This window comes from Corythoichthys intestinalis, chromosome 4 (genome assembly GCF_030265065.1).
Source record: "Corythoichthys intestinalis isolate RoL2023-P3 chromosome 4, ASM3026506v1, whole genome shotgun sequence".
Lineage (NCBI taxonomy): Eukaryota > Metazoa > Chordata > Actinopteri > Syngnathiformes > Syngnathidae > Corythoichthys > Corythoichthys intestinalis.
In genome coordinates this window covers 5,387,953-5,406,035 of record NC_080398.1, presented here as the reverse complement: position 1 = coordinate 5,406,035, position 18,083 = coordinate 5,387,953, and the positions used below count along the sequence as shown (strand labels likewise).

At 39.9% G+C, this 18,083-nt stretch overlaps 1 protein-coding gene across 4 annotated transcripts in view; it reads left to right on the top strand.

The window, feature by feature from the left end:
* Nucleotides 1-18,083, top strand: part of scap (SREBF chaperone) — a 58,771-nt gene that overhangs the window by 18,135 nt on the left and 22,553 nt on the right. For all 4 annotated transcript variants that reach the window (XM_057835030.1, XM_057835028.1, XM_057835032.1 and 1 more), the window contains 2 exons: nucleotides 11,155-11,327; nucleotides 17,056-17,182. In XM_057835030.1, the coding sequence (XP_057691013.1) occupies nucleotides 11,155-11,327; nucleotides 17,056-17,182 (300 nt within the window). The remainder of the gene's footprint in view (nucleotides 1-11,154; nucleotides 11,328-17,055; nucleotides 17,183-18,083) is intronic.

Sequence of the window (18,083 nt, the reverse complement as noted above, 5' to 3'; positions counted from 1 at the left end):
ACAATCAACAAAAAAAGAAAGTCGACTGCGACGGCTGGCGCTTCAAGGATAGGTGGAAATTGGACTATTTCTTCACTAAAATACGCAACAACTGTCTACAGTCGCCGTTTTTAAAGAGTAAAATGTGAGGCGATGTTCCCGAACAAGACACGCTGACATGTACCACAAGATTACAGGGAAGATGCGTAGCGATTAGCAAGAAATTGAAGCAAGTTGAAGCTAGTTTAATTTCACAGCAGCAGTATTTCGCAAGAGCCCGAGAGTCGAAAGAGAACGCCACAAAGGCTAGATATACTGCCAAACGATTCCGTGGAATTGAGATTCCGTGGAACTGAGATTGTTGAAATGTATTCATTTAAAAAAAAATAATAAAGCATATGTGACACACAGAATGGCTTGCTAAAATTTGCTTAAATATATTGTTCTACGTAAAGGACGTCAGCCAAGGTCGGCCCCCCACATTTTTACCACACCAAATTTGGCCCTTTTTGCAAAAAGTTTGGACACCCCTGATTTAAGGGCATTTACAGGTCATTTCCTGTTTAGTTTGAGTCACTGCTTATTTATTTGGGTGATTCCCAGGTTCCCTGTTCTGTAACTCAAAATAAACATAAAGTGACCCATAAAATACCCCAAAATCAACAAGGCAAGGCAAGGCAAGGCAAATTTATTTATATAGCACAATTCAACACAAGGCAATTCAAAGTGCTTTACATCACATGAAGATCATAAAAATCACATTTAAATCAACACAACGTAAAAACCAAGACAAAAGATCGCATTTAATCACAGAATAAAAAATAAATAAATAAAAATAAAACACAAATAAAAATAAAACAAAAACTACTACTACTAATAATAAATGAAATCAGCAATGGAGATAAGCACAAGAGGAATAGAAAGCAGGTAGATTAAAATATATAGACAGTTATGGATATGCAGTGCTAAACAAAAGCGTTTTTAGCCCTGATTTAAAAGAGCTAACAGTTTGAGCATACTTCAGACGTTCGGGTAACTTGTTCCAGAGGTGACTGAATGCTGCCTCACCCTGCTTGGTTCTTGTTCTTGGAACATGCAGAAGACCGGTTCCAGACGACCTTAGGGGTCTAGATGTCTCATAGGAATCTAACAAGTCAAGCATGTATTTTGGTCCAAGGCCATTAAGTGTTTTGTAGACGAGCAGTAGTATTTTACAGTCTATCCTTTGACTCACTGGAAGCCAGTGTAGCGATTTCAAAACAGGTGTAATGTGGTCCAGTTTCCTTGTATTTGTGAGGACTAGAGCTGAAACGAATACTCGAGCAATTCGAGTAACTCGAGTTTAAAAACTGATCCGAGTAATTTTATTCACCTCGAGTAATCGTTTATTTTGACAGCTCTAAGCATCACGTTTTGCTCGGACTACTTTTAATGCGGGACAACGCGCTGATGTCACGTGCGGAGAGGAGGAAGTGGAAAAAAAACAAACAAAAACAAAAACTGCAGCCGACAGCCGCTACAAACGACGCTGACGTTGCTAAATACTAGCCAATATGATGCTAGTTGATAGCAGGTAGCGTCTGATGAGTCTCACAGAGATCACATGTATGTTGAACTAGATCCGAATTGACAGACTAGGCCGCGTCTGGGCAGTGTTGGTAAACAGCCGCCATCTTAAAGCAGTAGAGCGCTAAGCGCTAATAAATAAGATTAACGTTACTGTCACTAGCTCACGCAACGTTAGCCCTGCGGAGGGCTAGGTTTCTATTAATTATGACCACTGTCGATGCGTGGCTAACGTGTCTTACATACAGGCTTTAACATAACATAGCGTTGTGGAGTGATGAGGGTGTAAAATAAAAACTCAATAATGCTAACTATCAATTTTAGCTCAGTAGTCATTGCTGGATAAAACACCAAGTAGCACTGGTCCCTAATGTGCTCCAATACAGCCTGTATCATACATTTATTTGGAACACTGGAAAAACTCAAAATCCTATCAGGACTTACAGTTTAGACTAAATGGCTTGACACAAATAGAAATTCAAATGAAACACTTGGGAAAAAATCCAAACTTTACAGTGATGTGTGTTATCAAGCGTAATGGCATTTTTAGGTACACACACATATATATATATATATATATATATATATATATATATATATATATATATATATATATATATATATATATATATAAAATCTAAAGGCTTTTTGAGTGAAAGCAGTGAATTACTTTTTTTTTTTTTTTTTTTTTTTTTTTTTTTTTTCTAGTTACATCTGAGATGCAATTGTTGGCTGTTGTCAACAATATACATAAAAAATAAAGACATTGATTGACTGAAAATGGTTCAAGATTAGATGAAATGTCTTGTTTTCTCATGTATATTTATAATTGCTCTTCACCTAAAAATATATTGGGTTTATCCGATTACTCGATTAATCGGTAGAATTTTCAGTCAATTACTCGATTACTAAAATATTCAATAGCTGCAGCCCTCGTGAGGACTCTGGCTGCAGCATTCTGTACTAGCTGCAGCTTCCTGACTGATTTTTTATCAAGACCTGTAAATATACCGTTGCAATAGTCCAATCTGCTGAAAATGAATGCATGCATAAGTTTTTCCATGTCTTGTTGAGTCAGAAGCCCCTTAATTCTGGTTATATTTTTTAGGTGGTAATAAGCGGATTTAGTGACGGACTTTAGATGGCTATCAAATTTTAGGTCTGAGTCAATAATTACGCCAAGGTTTCTGACTTGATTTGTAGCTGTAAGTGACATTGTGCTAAGTTGGCTGCTTATCTTTGACCTCTCCTTTTTTGGCCCAAAAATGATCACCTCTGTCTTCTCCACATTTAACTGGAGAAAATTCCGGCACATCCATTCATTGATTTGATGAATGCATTTGCTCAGGGAGACTAAGGGACTATAATCATGTGGGGACACAGAAATGTACAGTTGTGTGTCATCTGCATAGGTGTGATAGGAGATGTCATACTGTTCCATTATCTGAGCTAACGGAAGCATATAGATGTTAAATAAGAGTGGTCCAAGAATTGACCCTTGAGGGACTCCACACGTGAATTTAGTTTGGTTCTGACTGATAGTTTCCAATTGACACAAAGAAATCCCAATCATGTAAATAGGATGTGAACCACTGAAGAATAGTGTCAGTAAGCCCTACCCACTGTTCCAATCTGCTGAGTAGTATGTTGTGATCAACCGTGTCAAATGCGGCGCTGAGATCCAATAGTAGCAGGACAGATGATTTGCCTGCATCGGTATTCCGACGAATATCATATAGCACTTTGATAAGCACGGTCTCGGTGCTGTGTTGTGGCCGAAATCCAGACTGAAATGAGTTAAAAAGATTGTTTTGCATCATAAAAGTCTGGATCTGTTCAAACACAACCCTTTCGATAATTTTCCCCAGGAATGTCAGATTTGATATTGGCCTGTAATTACTAATGGTTGAGGCATCCAGATTAGGTTTTTTTTAGGAGAGGTTTTATTACTGCAGTTTTTAAAGTCTGAGGGAACTCTCCTGTTTGGAGAGAAGTATTTATAATCTGAAGTATGTCTGGGGCTATGCAATGAAAAACAGTCTTGAAAAAGTTTGAAGGGAGGATGTCAAGGCAGCATGTTGTGGGCTTTAATTTCGACACAATTTCTGTTAAAGTGGCATAGTCCAAGAGGCTAAACTGTCTAAGATTGACGTGGGGGACATTTTGGGAGGCATTTAGTGTAACATTTGTTAATCTGGAGTGAGCTGAAACGAATACTCGAGTAACTCGAGTTTAAAAACTGATCCGAGTAATTTTATTCACCTCGAGTAATCGTTTATTTTGACAGCTCTAAGCATCACGTTTTGCTTGGGCTACTTATAATGCGGGACAACGCGCTGTCACGTGCGGAGAGGAAGAAGGGGAAAAAAAAACTTACTGCAGCCGACAGCCGCCACAAACGACGCCGACGTTGCTAATACTAGCCCGCACTATGCTACGTTGGTAGCAGGTAGCGTCTGATGAGTCTCATAGAGATCACATGTATGTTGAACTAGATGCAAAATGACAGACTCGGCCGCGTCTGGACAGCGTTAGTAAACAGGCGCCATCTTAAAGCAGTAGAGCGCTAAGCGCTAATAAAGAGCGCTAAGCGCTAATAAAGAGCGCTAAGCGCTAATAAATAAGATTAACGATACTTTCACTAGCTCAAGTAACGTTAGCCCTGCGGAGGGCTAGGTCTCTATTAAATATGACCACTTTCGATGCGTGGCTAACGTGTCTTACATACAGGCTTTAACATAACATAGCGTTGTGGAGTGATGAGGGTGTAAAATAAAAACTCAATAATGCTAACTATCAATTTTAGCTCAGTAGTATTTGCTGGATAAAACAAGTAGCACTGGTCCCTAATGTGCTCCAATACAGCCTGTATCATACATTTATTTTGAACACTGCAAAACTCAAAATCCTATCAGGACCTAAAGTTTAGACTAATTTAAAACTTAATTGAACTTAAAAATGGCTTGACACAAATAGAAATTCAATTGAAACACGTGGGAAAAAAATCCTAACTTTTAAGTGATGTGTGTTATCAAGCGTAACAGCATTTTTAGGTATATTATATATATTCATAAGATCTAAAGGTTTTTTGAGTGAAAGCAGTGAATTAGTCTTTTTTTATTCTAGTTACATCTGAGATGCAATTGTTGGCTGTTTTCAACAATATACATCAAAAATAAAGACATTGATTGACTGAAAATGGTTCAAGATTAGATGAAATGTCTTGTTTTCTCATGTATATTTATAATTGCTCTTCACCTAAAAATATATTGGGTTTATCCGATTACTCGATTAATCGATAGCATTTTCAGTCGATTACTCGATTACTGAAATATTCGATAGTTGCAGCCCTAATCTGGAGTTGCAGGACAACAGGAAGTAACTGAAAATTAACAGGTAAATGACTTTAAATGGGCCAAAATTACCTCATTGCCTGGCGTTGGCTGCCACTGACGGCCATAGACGTTCAATCCGTTTGAAGTGGGAGGGATGGCCGCCCTCCCACTTCAAACGGATTGGACGTCTACTAGTGATAAACTCATTCCAATTCACAGCAGAAGCTTGTTTTTCTGTTTATTAGTTGTTTGTAGAATATCCTAGAATGATTTCCTGACCAATGTATCGATAATCGTTTTATCGTCAGATCATCGTTATCGTGAGCTCTGTATCGCAAATCGTATCGTATCGTGAGGTACCAAGAAGTTCCCACTCCTACTGTAAACGTTAGCATCGCTACACTGAGACTAACGGGGAAAAAAGACAACTTGCGTTAGCCTGCTATAAAAACAGTCTTTTCCAAAACGCAAACTTGCGGTTAAAAGGTGACACTTCAAACATGAAAAATCGCTGGTTAACAGCATTTGCAAACGAAAAAATGACGAAAAAAATCTATTAGTGACACCATAAGCCAGGGGTGTCCAAACTTTTTGCAAAGATGGCCAAATTTGGTGTGGTAAAAATGTGGGGGGCCGACCTTGGCTGACGTCCTTTATGTAGAACAATATATTTAAGCAAATTTTAGCAAGCCATTCTGTGTGTCACATATGCTTTATTATTTTTTTTAAATGAATACATTTCAACAATCTCAGTTACACGGAATCTCAATTCCACGGAATCTCAATTCCACGGAATCGTTTGGCAGTATATCTAGCCTTTGTGACGTTCTCTTTCGACTCTCGGGCTCTTGCGAAATACTGCTGCTGTGAAATTAAACTAGCTTCAACTTGCTTCAATTTCTCGCTAATCGCTACGCATCTTCCCTGTAATCTTGTGGTACATGTCAGCGTGTCTTGTTCGGGAACATCGCCTCACATTTACCTCTTTAAAAACAGCGACTGTAGACAGTTGTTGCGTATTTTAGTGAAGAAATAGTCCAATTTCCACCTATCCTTGAAGCGCCAGCCGTCGCAGTCGACTTTCTTTTTTTGTTGATTGTTGCCATTTTAGAAAATTGGGAGTAAAGGGTCACACGGGGGAATGTTGCTTAGAGTGCTGCTGCCTTTTCGTGGGTAAATGAGGAGCAGCATTTAGTGTGTAAGATACTTCATATTCTGGTAGCAGTACTGCTGACCAATTTATTAAGTCTGTGTGCTGGCCAGACGTTATTGATTTTATGACAGAGGCTGGGGGCCGGATTAAATTTGACCACGGGCCGCATTTGGCCCCCGGGCCGGACTTTGGACATGTCTGCCATAAGCAATGACGAAAAGTGCTTTTTGCGGAGTGTAAAGTTGTTAGCGGTTTGGCGAACGTACTTCCGGTGAACATTTCAAAATAAAGGCACGTCACGTTTGTCATAAATAACCAGTGACGTGCGGTGAGGTTCATGGTTGGTGAGGCACTGACTCCTTTAGTGTCAGATTTCCTAATATATAAACCAAAAAGGGTAGCTTATTCAATTGGCTATTGGTTATTTCATATCTCATCAGCATTCTTCACAAAACACTCACACACGGTACATATTATCGATACGTAAAAGTAAGAAAATAACATGCATTTGCTCTACACCCTCAATGTGTTGGCCGTCACAATTCTATAATTCATGCAACATACAGTGCCTTGCAAAAGTATTCGGCCCCTTTGAACCTTGCAACCTTTCGCCACATTTCAGGCTTCAAACATAAAGATATAAAATTTTAATTTTTTGTCAAGAATCAACAACAAGTGGGACACAATCGTGAAGTGGAACAACATTTATTGGATAATTTAAACTTTTTTAACAAATAAAAAACTGAAAAGTGGGGCGTGCAATATTATTCGGCCCCCTTGCGTTAATACTTTGTAGCGCCATCTTTTGCTCCAATTACAGCTGCAAGTCGCTTGGGGTATGTTTCTATCAGTTTTGCACATCGAGAGACTGACATTCTTGCCCATTCTTCCTTGCAAAACAACAGCTCGAGCTCAGTGAGGTTGGATGGAGAGTGTTTGTGAACAGCAGTCTTCAGCTCTTTCCACAGATTCTCCATTGGATTCAGGTCTGGACTTTGACTTGGCCATTCTAACACCTGGATACGTTTATTTTTTAACCATTCCATTGTAGATTTGGCTTTATGTTTTGGATCATTGTCCTGTTGGAAGATAAATCTCCGTCCAAGTTTCAGGTCTTGTGCAGATACCAACAGGTTTTCTTCCAGAATGTTCCTGTATTTGGCTGCATCCATCTTCCCGTCAATTTTGACCATCTTCCCTGTCCCTGCTGAAGAAAAGCAGGCCCAAACCATGATGCTGCCACCACCATGTTTGACAGTGGGGATGGTGTGTTCAGGGTGATGAGCTGTGTTGCTTTTACGCCAAACATATCGTTTTGCATTGTGGCCAAAAAGTTCAATTTTGGTTTCATCTGACCAGAGCACCTTCTTCCACATGTTTGGTGTGTCTCCCAGGTGGCTTGTGGCAAACTTTAAACGAGACTTTTTATGGATATCTTTGAGAAATGGCTTTCTTCTTGCCACTCTTCCACAAAGGCCAGATTTGTGCAGTGTACGACTGATTGTTGTCCTATGGACAGACTCTCCCACCTCATCTGTAGATCTCTGCAGTTCATCCAGAGTGATCTTGGGCCTCTTGGCTGCATCTCTGATCAGTTTTCTCCTTGTTTGAGAAGAAAGTTTGGAAGGACGGCCCGGTCTTGGTAGATTTGCAGTGGTCTGATGCTCCTTCCATTTCAATATGATGGCTTGCACAGTGCTCCTTGAGATGTTTAAAGCTTGGGAAATCTTTTTGTATCCAAATCCGGCCTTAAACTTCTCCACAACAGTATCTCGGACCTGCCTGGTGTGTTCCTTGGTTTTCATAATGCTCTCTGCACTTTAAACAGAACCCTGAGACTATCACAGAGCAGGTGCATTTATACGGAGACTTGATTATACACAGGTGGATTCTATTTATCATCATCAGTCATTTAGGACAGCATTGGATCATTCAGAGATCTTCACTGAACTTCTGGAGTGAGTTTGCTGCACTGAAAGTAAAGGGGCCGAATAATATTGCACGCCCCACTTTTCAGTTTTTTATATATTAAAAAAGTTAAAATTATCCAATAAATGTTGTTCCACTTCACGATTGTGTCCCACTTGTTGTTGATTCTTGACAAAAAAAAAAAATTCATATCTTTATGTTTGAAGCCTGAAATGTGGCGAAAGGTTGCAAGATTCAAGGGGGCCGAATACTTTTGCAAGGCACTGTAAATGAGAGTAAGTCGTGGTGTACAAAACCACAGAATTCAATTCTGACCTTTAGTGAAATATTCAGTTGTTTTTAAAACTTTTAATTCTGATACTTTAATCAATTTGTTACAGATTGCTAAACAAAAAGTGTGAAAAGAAAAACAAAGAATATTTTATTTAAGGTTTTTAAATATTCTATTGTATTTTTCATAGTCTAAGCTCTTTTCTTTTTCTTTTTTTTTTTTTTAATAAGATTGAAATGAAAACTGTTTGTGGTCTTGCGGCTGTCCTTCACCACAAAAACCGGCGTAACTTTGGAAGGGCATAGGTTTGGTCTCAACATTCGTAGAGACGATATAACAGCATAACCTGCATGTAGGTACACTTTTTGCTGGGGACGGGACATTAATAAGACCAAATAGATTGGATGAAGGGGGCAAAGGGCCACATTTTTCATGTATATGAACCGAATTAATTAATAGGCAAAATGATCAATGCAAAATAAATCCTTATCTACTGATAATAACTTTTACGTGCATTGGTTCAGCCACGCCAACAAGCTGTTTGGGAGGCATGCACGGAGAAAACCTTTCCTCACTCACAATCATAAACGCAAACGTCTGGAGTTCGCCAAGCGGAATTGGGGCTTCAACTGGGACCGTGTGCTTTGGTCAGATAAGACCGAGATTGCGCTTTTTGGCAACAAACACTCATAAGTGGGTCTGGCGTGCCACGAAAGATGCGCATGCTGAAAAGCACCTCATACCCACTGTGAAGTATGGGGGTGGGTCAGTGATGCTGTGGGGCTGTTTCGCTTCCAAAGGCCCTGGGAACCTTGTTAGGGTCCATGACATCATGAATGCTTTGAAATACCAGGACATTTTAAATCAAAATCTGTTGCCCTCTGCCCGAAAGCTGAAGATGGGTCGTCACTGGGTCTTTCAGCAAGACAATGACCCTAAACATATGGCCAAATCTACACAGAAATGGTTCACCAGACACTAAATCAAGCTCCTCCCATGACCTTCTCACTCTCCAGACCTCAACCCCATTGAAAACCTGTGGGGTGAGCTGAAGAGGAGAGTACAAAGGAGAGGACCCGGGTCTCTGGATGATTTAGAGAGATTCTGCAAAGAGGAATGGCTGAAGATCCCTCTTTCTGTCTTTTCCCATCTTGTGAAACATTATTGGTAGAGATGCATCCCGATCGATCGGGTCCAATCACGTCATTTTCAAAGTATCGGAATCGGCAAAAAAATATTGGCCGTGCCTTTTAAAAAAAAAATATATATATATTTATATATATATATATATTAATTAAATCGTATTCTAATTGTATTTAACGTTACAGACATAATATGTTACACTCATCCAGAGTCTTTAGTTTAGGCTTAACGTAGGGTTATCAAAAATATCCCGATAATGGCGGCAATTAATTTATTAAAAAATGTGTCACATTAAAATATTATAGCTATTAATATATACGCTGCACGACCCTCTCACTCATTGCCGCGCTCAGTGTGTTATGACGCCGTTTTACCTATGTAGAGAGATTATAGGCAGCGCTAAATGAGTGGAGTGAATTTTGGCATCCTTTGAAGCTAATCTTCAATTGGCTAAAACCTTGCAATCCCTCTCCCTATGATTAGAAATATCAAGGGAAGCAAGGTGGGGAAACAAGGTGGCAATAGATCTTTGTCTTAACACCTTAATTTCCCAAAGCAGAGAAGATATATCCATTGGTAGCACGACGCACAGTAATGGTTTTACTTCCCATCATGGTTCCACTTCCCATCATGCATTGGGGCATGCTGCAGTATCGTTTACTGAAAGCTCAACAAATACACTAAATGGCAATATTTAGTCACAATACACAAAGTCACAAGTCTTCCTCTCACAGAAAGAATGTTAATAATGTAAATGCCATCTTGAGGATTTATTGTCATAATAAACAAATACAGTACTTATGCACTGTATGTTGAATGTATATATTCGTCCGAGTTTTATTCATTTTTTTCTTAACGCATTGCCATAATGTATATGATCGGGAAAAATTATCGGGAATGATTGGAATTGAATCGGGAGAAAAAAAAGCAATCTGATCGGGAAATATCGGGATCGGCAGATACTCAAACTAAAACAATCGGGATCGGATTGAGAGCAAAAAAACATGATCGGAACAACCCTAATTATAAGAGAAGATTAGGTGCTGTTTTGTTGGCAAGAGGGGGTTGTACAAAGTATTAACACCAGGGGGTGCTAATAATTGTGACACTCACTATTTGATGTCAAATAATTATTTCTTTATGTGGGATTTTTTTCCCACTGAATAAATGCACTTGTATTGAAGGTTGGATTTTTCTCTTTTTTTCCATTAAGGTCCCATATTATTTCGGAAAAAAAAATATTAGAAGCTAAAAAGCACATAATTATTATAAATCCAATAATTATGGAGGGCACTGTATTCACCCTGGCCGAGATAAGGAAACAAATCTTACCGTGTGTGCAAACCTGGACACTGGAGACAACACTGGTGAATCAACCAGACGCTGCTACGATGCAGGCTAACTATACATAAAATACCACAGATTGTGAACGTGTGACGGAAACTATTTGATATTCGTCTCGTTATGTTTTAGTCTGCCAAAACACGTTTTTAACTCGTTATCGTCATGTCATCGCCATTAAAAAAAGTGTTCGTTGACGAAATATTTGCGTTATCGTTGACGAAATTAACACTGCTTTCATGCATTACTCGTGTACGGTTGGCAAGGGCAGCCAAATGGCTAAATATTGAGTGGAGATTGGGACATCTGGAGGCCGATTGGTGGTACTGCCACAACATAGAAGCAATGTACTGTAGATAGTCGGAGCTAATTAGCGCTTTCTTTGGTGATGCTTTGTGTCGCCATACTACTATTGACAACGGCTGCGGTGTGTTTAGGTTCCTGGGAAGCCTCCGCGCTCGTCTGAAGCAGCTACACCCATCCACCAACTGCAGCCTGAAGAACGAGCGCATGGTCCACGTGCACTTCAAGGAGGAGATCGGCGTGGCCGAGCTCATCCCGCTGGTCACCACGTACATCATCCTCTTCGCTTACATCTACTTCTCCACACGTCAGTGTCTGCTTCACTTTTTCCTCTTGCCTTTCTTGGTAGCCGTCCGTCGTGGAAGCTTTTAACATTATATTTGAGCGCCGAGCTTTTCCCGGCGTGTGTAAATTCCCGCAATCGGCCGACACGCCTATAGCTTCCAGGACGAATGTCGTCGCTAAGTATTACATCAAGTAAAAGTACACAACATGAAGCTGATTAACATGGATGACGTTTGAAGAGGAACGCGTTCAAGTTATAACATTTTATAGCGTTCTTACTTCCAAACATTCAAATTATGCGATGTAGGCTATTGATTTCGCCACTTATGTTCATAGTTGTGACAATTGTGTGTTTTTGGGTTAAAAAAACAAATAAGAAAAAAACGTTAATTTTAGGGCTGTCAAAATTATCGCGTTAACGGGAGTTAATTAATTTTTTAAATTAATCACATTAAAACATTTACCGCAATTAACGCAGATGCCCCGCTCAGACAGATTTAAATGACGGTACAGTGAAACGCTCACTTGTTAATTGTGTTTTATGGAGTTTTGCCGTCCTCTGCTGGCGCTTGGATGAGACTGATTTTATAGGCGTCAGCACCCATGAGCATTGTGTAAGTAATTATTGACATCAACAATGGCGGGCTACTAGTTTATTTTTTGATTGAAAATTTTACAAGTTTCATTAAAACGAAAACATTAAGAGGGGTTTAATGTAAAATTTCTATAAATTGTACTAACATTTTTCTTTAAAGAACTACAAGTCTTTCTATCCATGGATCGCTTTAACAGAATGTTAATAATGTTAATGGCATCTTGTTGATTTATTGTTATAATAAACAAATGCAGTACGTATGTACCGTATGTTGAATGTATATATCCATCTTGTGTCTTATCTTTCCATTCCAACAATAATTTACAGAAAAATATGGCGTATTTTATAGATGATTTGAATTGCGATTAATTATGATGAATTAATTTTTAAGCTGTAATTAACTCGATTAAAAATTTTAATCGTTTGACAGCCCTAATTTCCAATTTTAAATTTTTAAAATGCTACTTGTCTTAAAATTTTTGTCCAATTCAAATAATTTACATATCAAGTTTTGTCTGCCTTTGTGAATTTTATCAGTCGTTTTTTTGGCAAAAATTCCACCAAGATCATGCATTTTAAGTGGCTGCATTTACAGTGGGGCAAATAAGTATTTAGTCAACCACTAATTATGAGAGGCCTGTAATTGTCAACATGGTTAAACCTCAACCATGAGAGACAGAATGTGGGGAAAAAAAAAACAGAAAATCACATTGTTTGATTTTTAAATAATTTATTTGCAAATCATGGTGGAAAATAAGTATTTGGTCTATACCAAAAGTTCATCTCAATACTTTGTTATGTACCCTTTGTTGGCAATAACGGAGGCCAAACGTTTTCTGCAACTCTTCACAAGCTTTTCACACACTGTTGCTGGTATTTTGGCCCATTCCTCCATGCAGATCTCCTCTAGAGCAGGGCTGTCGTTGGGCAACACGGACTTTCAACTCCCTCCACAGATTTTCTATGGGGTTGTGATGTGGAGACTGGCTAGGCCACTCCAGGACCTTGAAATGCTTCTTACAAAGCCACTCTTTTGTTGCCCTGGCTGTGTGTTTGGGATCATTGTCATGCTGAAAGTCCCAGCCACGTCTCATCTTCAATGCCCTTGCTGATGGAAGGAGATTTTCACTCAAAATCTCTCGATACATGGCCCCATTCATTCTTTCCTTTACACAGATCAGGTGTCCTGGTCCATATGCAGAAAAACAGCCCCAAAGCATGATGTTTCCACCCCCATGCTTCCTCCAAACACAAGAACCTGTGTTTCTACCAAAAAGTTCTGTTTTGGTTTGATCCGACCATAACACATTCTCTCAGTCCTCTTCTGGATCATCCAAATGCTCTCTAGCGAACCGCAGACGGGCCTGGACGTGTACTTTCTTTCAGCAGGGGGACACGTCTGGCAGTGCAGGATTTGAGTCCCTGGCGGCGCATTGTGTTACTGATAGTAGCCTTTGTTACTGTGGTCCCAGCTCTCTGTAAGTCATTCACTAGGTCCCCCCCGTGTGGTTCTGGGATTTTTGCTCCCCGTTCTTGTTATCATTTTGACGCCACGGGGTGAGGAGGGAGTTAAAAGTCCGTGTTGCCCAAAGACACTCCCAAAACATCCCTCCTCTAGAAGAGATCTGCATGGAGGAATGGGCCAAAATACCAGCAACAGTGTGTGAAAAGCTTTTGAAGAGTTACAGAAAATGTTTGGCCTCCGTTATTGCCAACAAAGGGTACATAACAAAGTATTGAGATGAACTTTTGGTATAGACCAAATACTTATTTTCCACCATGATTTCCAAATAAATTCATTAAATATCAAACATGTGATTTTCTGTTTTTTTTTCCCACATTCTGTCTCTCATGGTTGAGGTTTACCCATGTTGACAATTACAACAAAAATTACAACAAAATTGACAATTAATTCTCTCTAATATTTTCATGTGGGAGAACTTGCACAATTAGTGTTTGACTAAATACTTATTTGCCCCACTGTATTTCTAATGGCTCATTCAACTCACACAAAAATATATTTCCATTCACTCCTATTGATTTGCAACTCGGACCTGCAAAAACAAACTATCCTAAAAATTTTTTCCATGGGTTCCCATTGACTCTTACCTCAGACCCACAAAAAAATCGATTTGCGGACCCACAAAAAATCCCACACTGACGCTCACCTTGGACCCACAAAAAAATTTCCCATTGGCTTCCATTGACTCTCACGTCAGACTCACAAAAAACGCTGTATTCGCAGACCCATAAAAAAATTGCTTTTGGCTCCTATTGACTCTTACCTCAGACCCACACAACAATTTTAATTTGCCAGTCCACAAAAAAATCTGCATTGTCTCCAATTTTCTCTCGCCTCAGACCCACAAAAAAAACCATACTGACTCTCACGTCGGACCCACAAAACATCTCCATTGGTGGACACAAAAAAAATCTCCATTGGCTCCAGTTTACTCAACTCAGGCCCACAAAAAATCCCCCACTGACCCTTACCTCAGACACACAAAAAGTCTCCATTGGTCAACCTACAAAAAAAATTCCAATTGACTCTTATCTAAGACCCACAAAAACATTTTAATTCACCGACCCATAAAGAGAATTTCGATTGGCTCCAATTTACTCTCACCACAGACCCACAAAAAAAAATTCCATTGGCTCCTATTTACTCCCAGCTCAGATCCTCAGGAAATCCCCGACGGACTCTCACCTCAGACTCACAAAAAATCTCAATTGATGGATGCACAAAAAATACCCATTAGCTCCAATTGACTCTCACCTCTGATCCTCAAAAATAAAATCTATTCTCAGACCCACAAAAAAATCTGTATTGCCTCCCATTGACTCTTAAAGAGCATATGACACGAGAAAAAAAGTCTTAAATGGCATTATTATGTGAATTAGAATCATATTTTGAGACGATTCGACTATTTACAACAGTTTAGCAAAGCACAGATGACGAGAAATTAGTCTTTTAATCTGCCGGTTAGCCACGCCTACCATTATAGGGCTTTAGCGTCCCCAACAGGTGGATGACGTCAGTGGGAGACTGGGCTCATCGGTTTTACTATTCAGCCCATTGAGGGGGAATTATTCAGAACGAGGAAAACGCGACGAAGAGAGCCGCAAAATATCATTGTTTCAGTCTCTCTACTCCAGTATTTTTGCAGGATATTCTTTTTATCCAAGTATTTTCCCCAATAGCTATATAAATGGCTTGAGAAGGACCAGTCAGCCCGTCAAGGGGGAACTATTCACAACGAGGAAAACGCGATGAAGAGAGCGGCAAAATGTTAGTGTTTCTGTCTCTTTACTTCAATATTTTTACAGGATATTCTTTTTATCCAAGTATTTTCCCCAATTGCTAAATAAATGGCATGGTCATGACAAATAACAGTCTTGTGCTGAATGGAATATGAAATAATAAAAATGCATTTATTCAGGACGACATGGCAAAATTACTCCATAATTCTCAAAACTGTCGACTTCACCTTTACTGTCGCACCTCCCGAACGATATTTTATGACACCTAAATCGGACATATGTCATTTCCCTTCCCCGGCTTCGGAGAATGTAAACAAACCAGAAGGCGTGACAGCTAGCCGACATGCTAACCCAGACCGAGTGATGTTTCAAAGTCTTCGAAGCGGAAAATCACACATAACTAGCCTGGATTATTTGACATGACGACCCGGTTGTCGATTGTCTTTGCGGATCGGCAAACCGCCCGGCGTTGAGCAATTTACAGTTCGTTCCCGGAGGAGGGTGGCTGGAGTTGTTGTGCAGCTAACGTGCTGCTGCTAATGAGCTTTAGGAGAGCTTTTTACATGCCTATCAATGATCAAACGTAAGTAGTCCTTTATTTAAAGGAAGTTTGTAGTGTTTACTTTGTAATCGCTGTATTCGTATTTGAAATAATACAAAACAAGATGTTTACTCACTTCCTCAAAAGTCCAATGGTCCCACAGTAGTAGGGCTTGGCCAATATCCACAGTGAATGGGAACCTTTTGAAACTCCAAAAAGGCGCATACGCCTCTCCCTCATACAGAATGATTTTTCTGCAGCCGTTTGGCTGGCGTGATGCGAAAAATAAACGTATTAATCCGCAAAATCAGCTGAATCCTTCGTCCTCATACACAACAGTACACTGTAGCGTGAAGAGGACGTCTTCTACCGTACACGTCAAAGCGCCCTCCTCCTCAATGCAGGAACGAAGCCGGAAGTCGCTCATTTTCATGGCGCGGGATTCAAAAAACTAAATAAAAATAGCGATCGCTTCCACACACATCCAAGCGGTCCATATCATTCAGGGGAATAAAATATCGCGTGTATTATGAAATAAACATGCTTTTTCGTGTCACAGGCACTTTAACTCTAACCTCAGACCCACACAAAAAATTTTATTTGCCGACCCACAAAAAAAATCTCCATTAGTGGACCCACAAAAAAATTCCCTTACTCTCCAGCCTCCAATCGACTCTCACCTCAGACTCTCCCAAAAAAATCTTTTCCCAGACCCACAAAAATGCCTACTGACAGTCACCTCAGACCCTAATCAAATCTCTTCCCAGACCCACAAGATCATCCCTGTTGGCTCCCATTGACTCTTACCTCAAACACTAAAAAAAAAATAGATTCACAGACCAATAAAAAATCCCTATTGGCTCCAATTGACTCTCACCTCGGACCCACACAAAAACTTTATTTTGCCTACCCTCAAAAAAATCTCAATTGACTCCAATTTACTCTCATTTCAGACCCAAAAAAATCTCCATTAATGGACCCACAATAAAATTCCCATTGGCTCTAATTGACTCTCACCTCAAACTATATCTCTGTTACTAAAATATCTATAACTGAAACTGTATTTGCGGATTCTTCCAAAAAGATCCCCTACTTTGACCTCGGATCCACAAAAAGTCTCTATTGGTTGACCTACAAAAAAATCCCTGTCTTCTCCCATTCACATTCAACTAGGACCTACAAAAAATGTTCCTTGACCAATTTAAACCATTACAAATTTAACCTAATATGCTCATCTCCTGAAAAACAAGAATTTGACCTAAAAGTTACCACTGTCATGAAATCATTCCCGTGCATTTTTTCCAGAAATAACATTTTCTAGTCACATCTTGACTTTTTTTTATCCCCCCTTAGGTAAGATCGACATGGTGAAATCCAAATGGGGTCTGGCTCTGGCCGCCGTAGTCACCGTACTGAGCTCGCTGCTCATGTCCGTCGGCCTGTGCACGCTTTTTGGCCTCACGCCCACTCTGAACGGAGGGTATGATACACACACACACACACACACACTAAAGGCTTATCAGTGTCCCACTTCCAGTGATTCATGTAAATATTTACTACCAGTCATATCACCGCTATCCTGATATGGACACTGCTCGTCCATCCAATCGTATGAGGTTGCCGTGGCGTGACGGGCTTTATCCGACAATCATCAATCAATCATGCAACATGCTAGTCTGCCATTGGCTCAATTGCACACACACGCCACTATGCACACAAACAGTGATTGTGTAGGGAAGTGTTGACCGAGTTCCACACTTTCTTATCTTCACGAGATGCCTTTCAAGCCAAATCAAACACGTAATGACATAATAGCTCGGCGAGCACATGGGATGGTTAGCACGAGCTAGCTTTGCTTGTACAGTGGGGCAAATAAGTATGAAGTCAACCACTAATAGTGCAAGTTCTCCCACTTGAAAATATTACAGAGACCTGTAATTGTCAACATGGGTAAACCTTAACCACGAGAGACAGAATGTGGGGAAAAAAAAAAAACAGAAAATCACATTGTTTGATTTTTAAAGAATTTATTTGCAAATCATGGTGGAAAATACGTATTTGGTCAATACCAAAAGTTCATCTCAATACTTTGTTATGTACCCTTTGTTGGCAATAACGGAGACCAAACGTTTTCTGTAACTCTTCACAAGCTTTTCACACACTTTTGCTGGTATTTTGGCCCATTCCTCCATGCAGATCTCCTCTAGAGCAGTGATGTTTTGGGGCTGTTGTTGGGCAACACAGACTTTCAACTCCCTCCGCAGATTTTCTATGGGGTTCAGACCTGGAGACTGCCTAGGCCACTTCAGGACCTTGAAATGCTTCTTACGAAGCCACTCCCTTGTTGCCCTGGCTGTGTGTTTGAGATCATTGTCATGCTG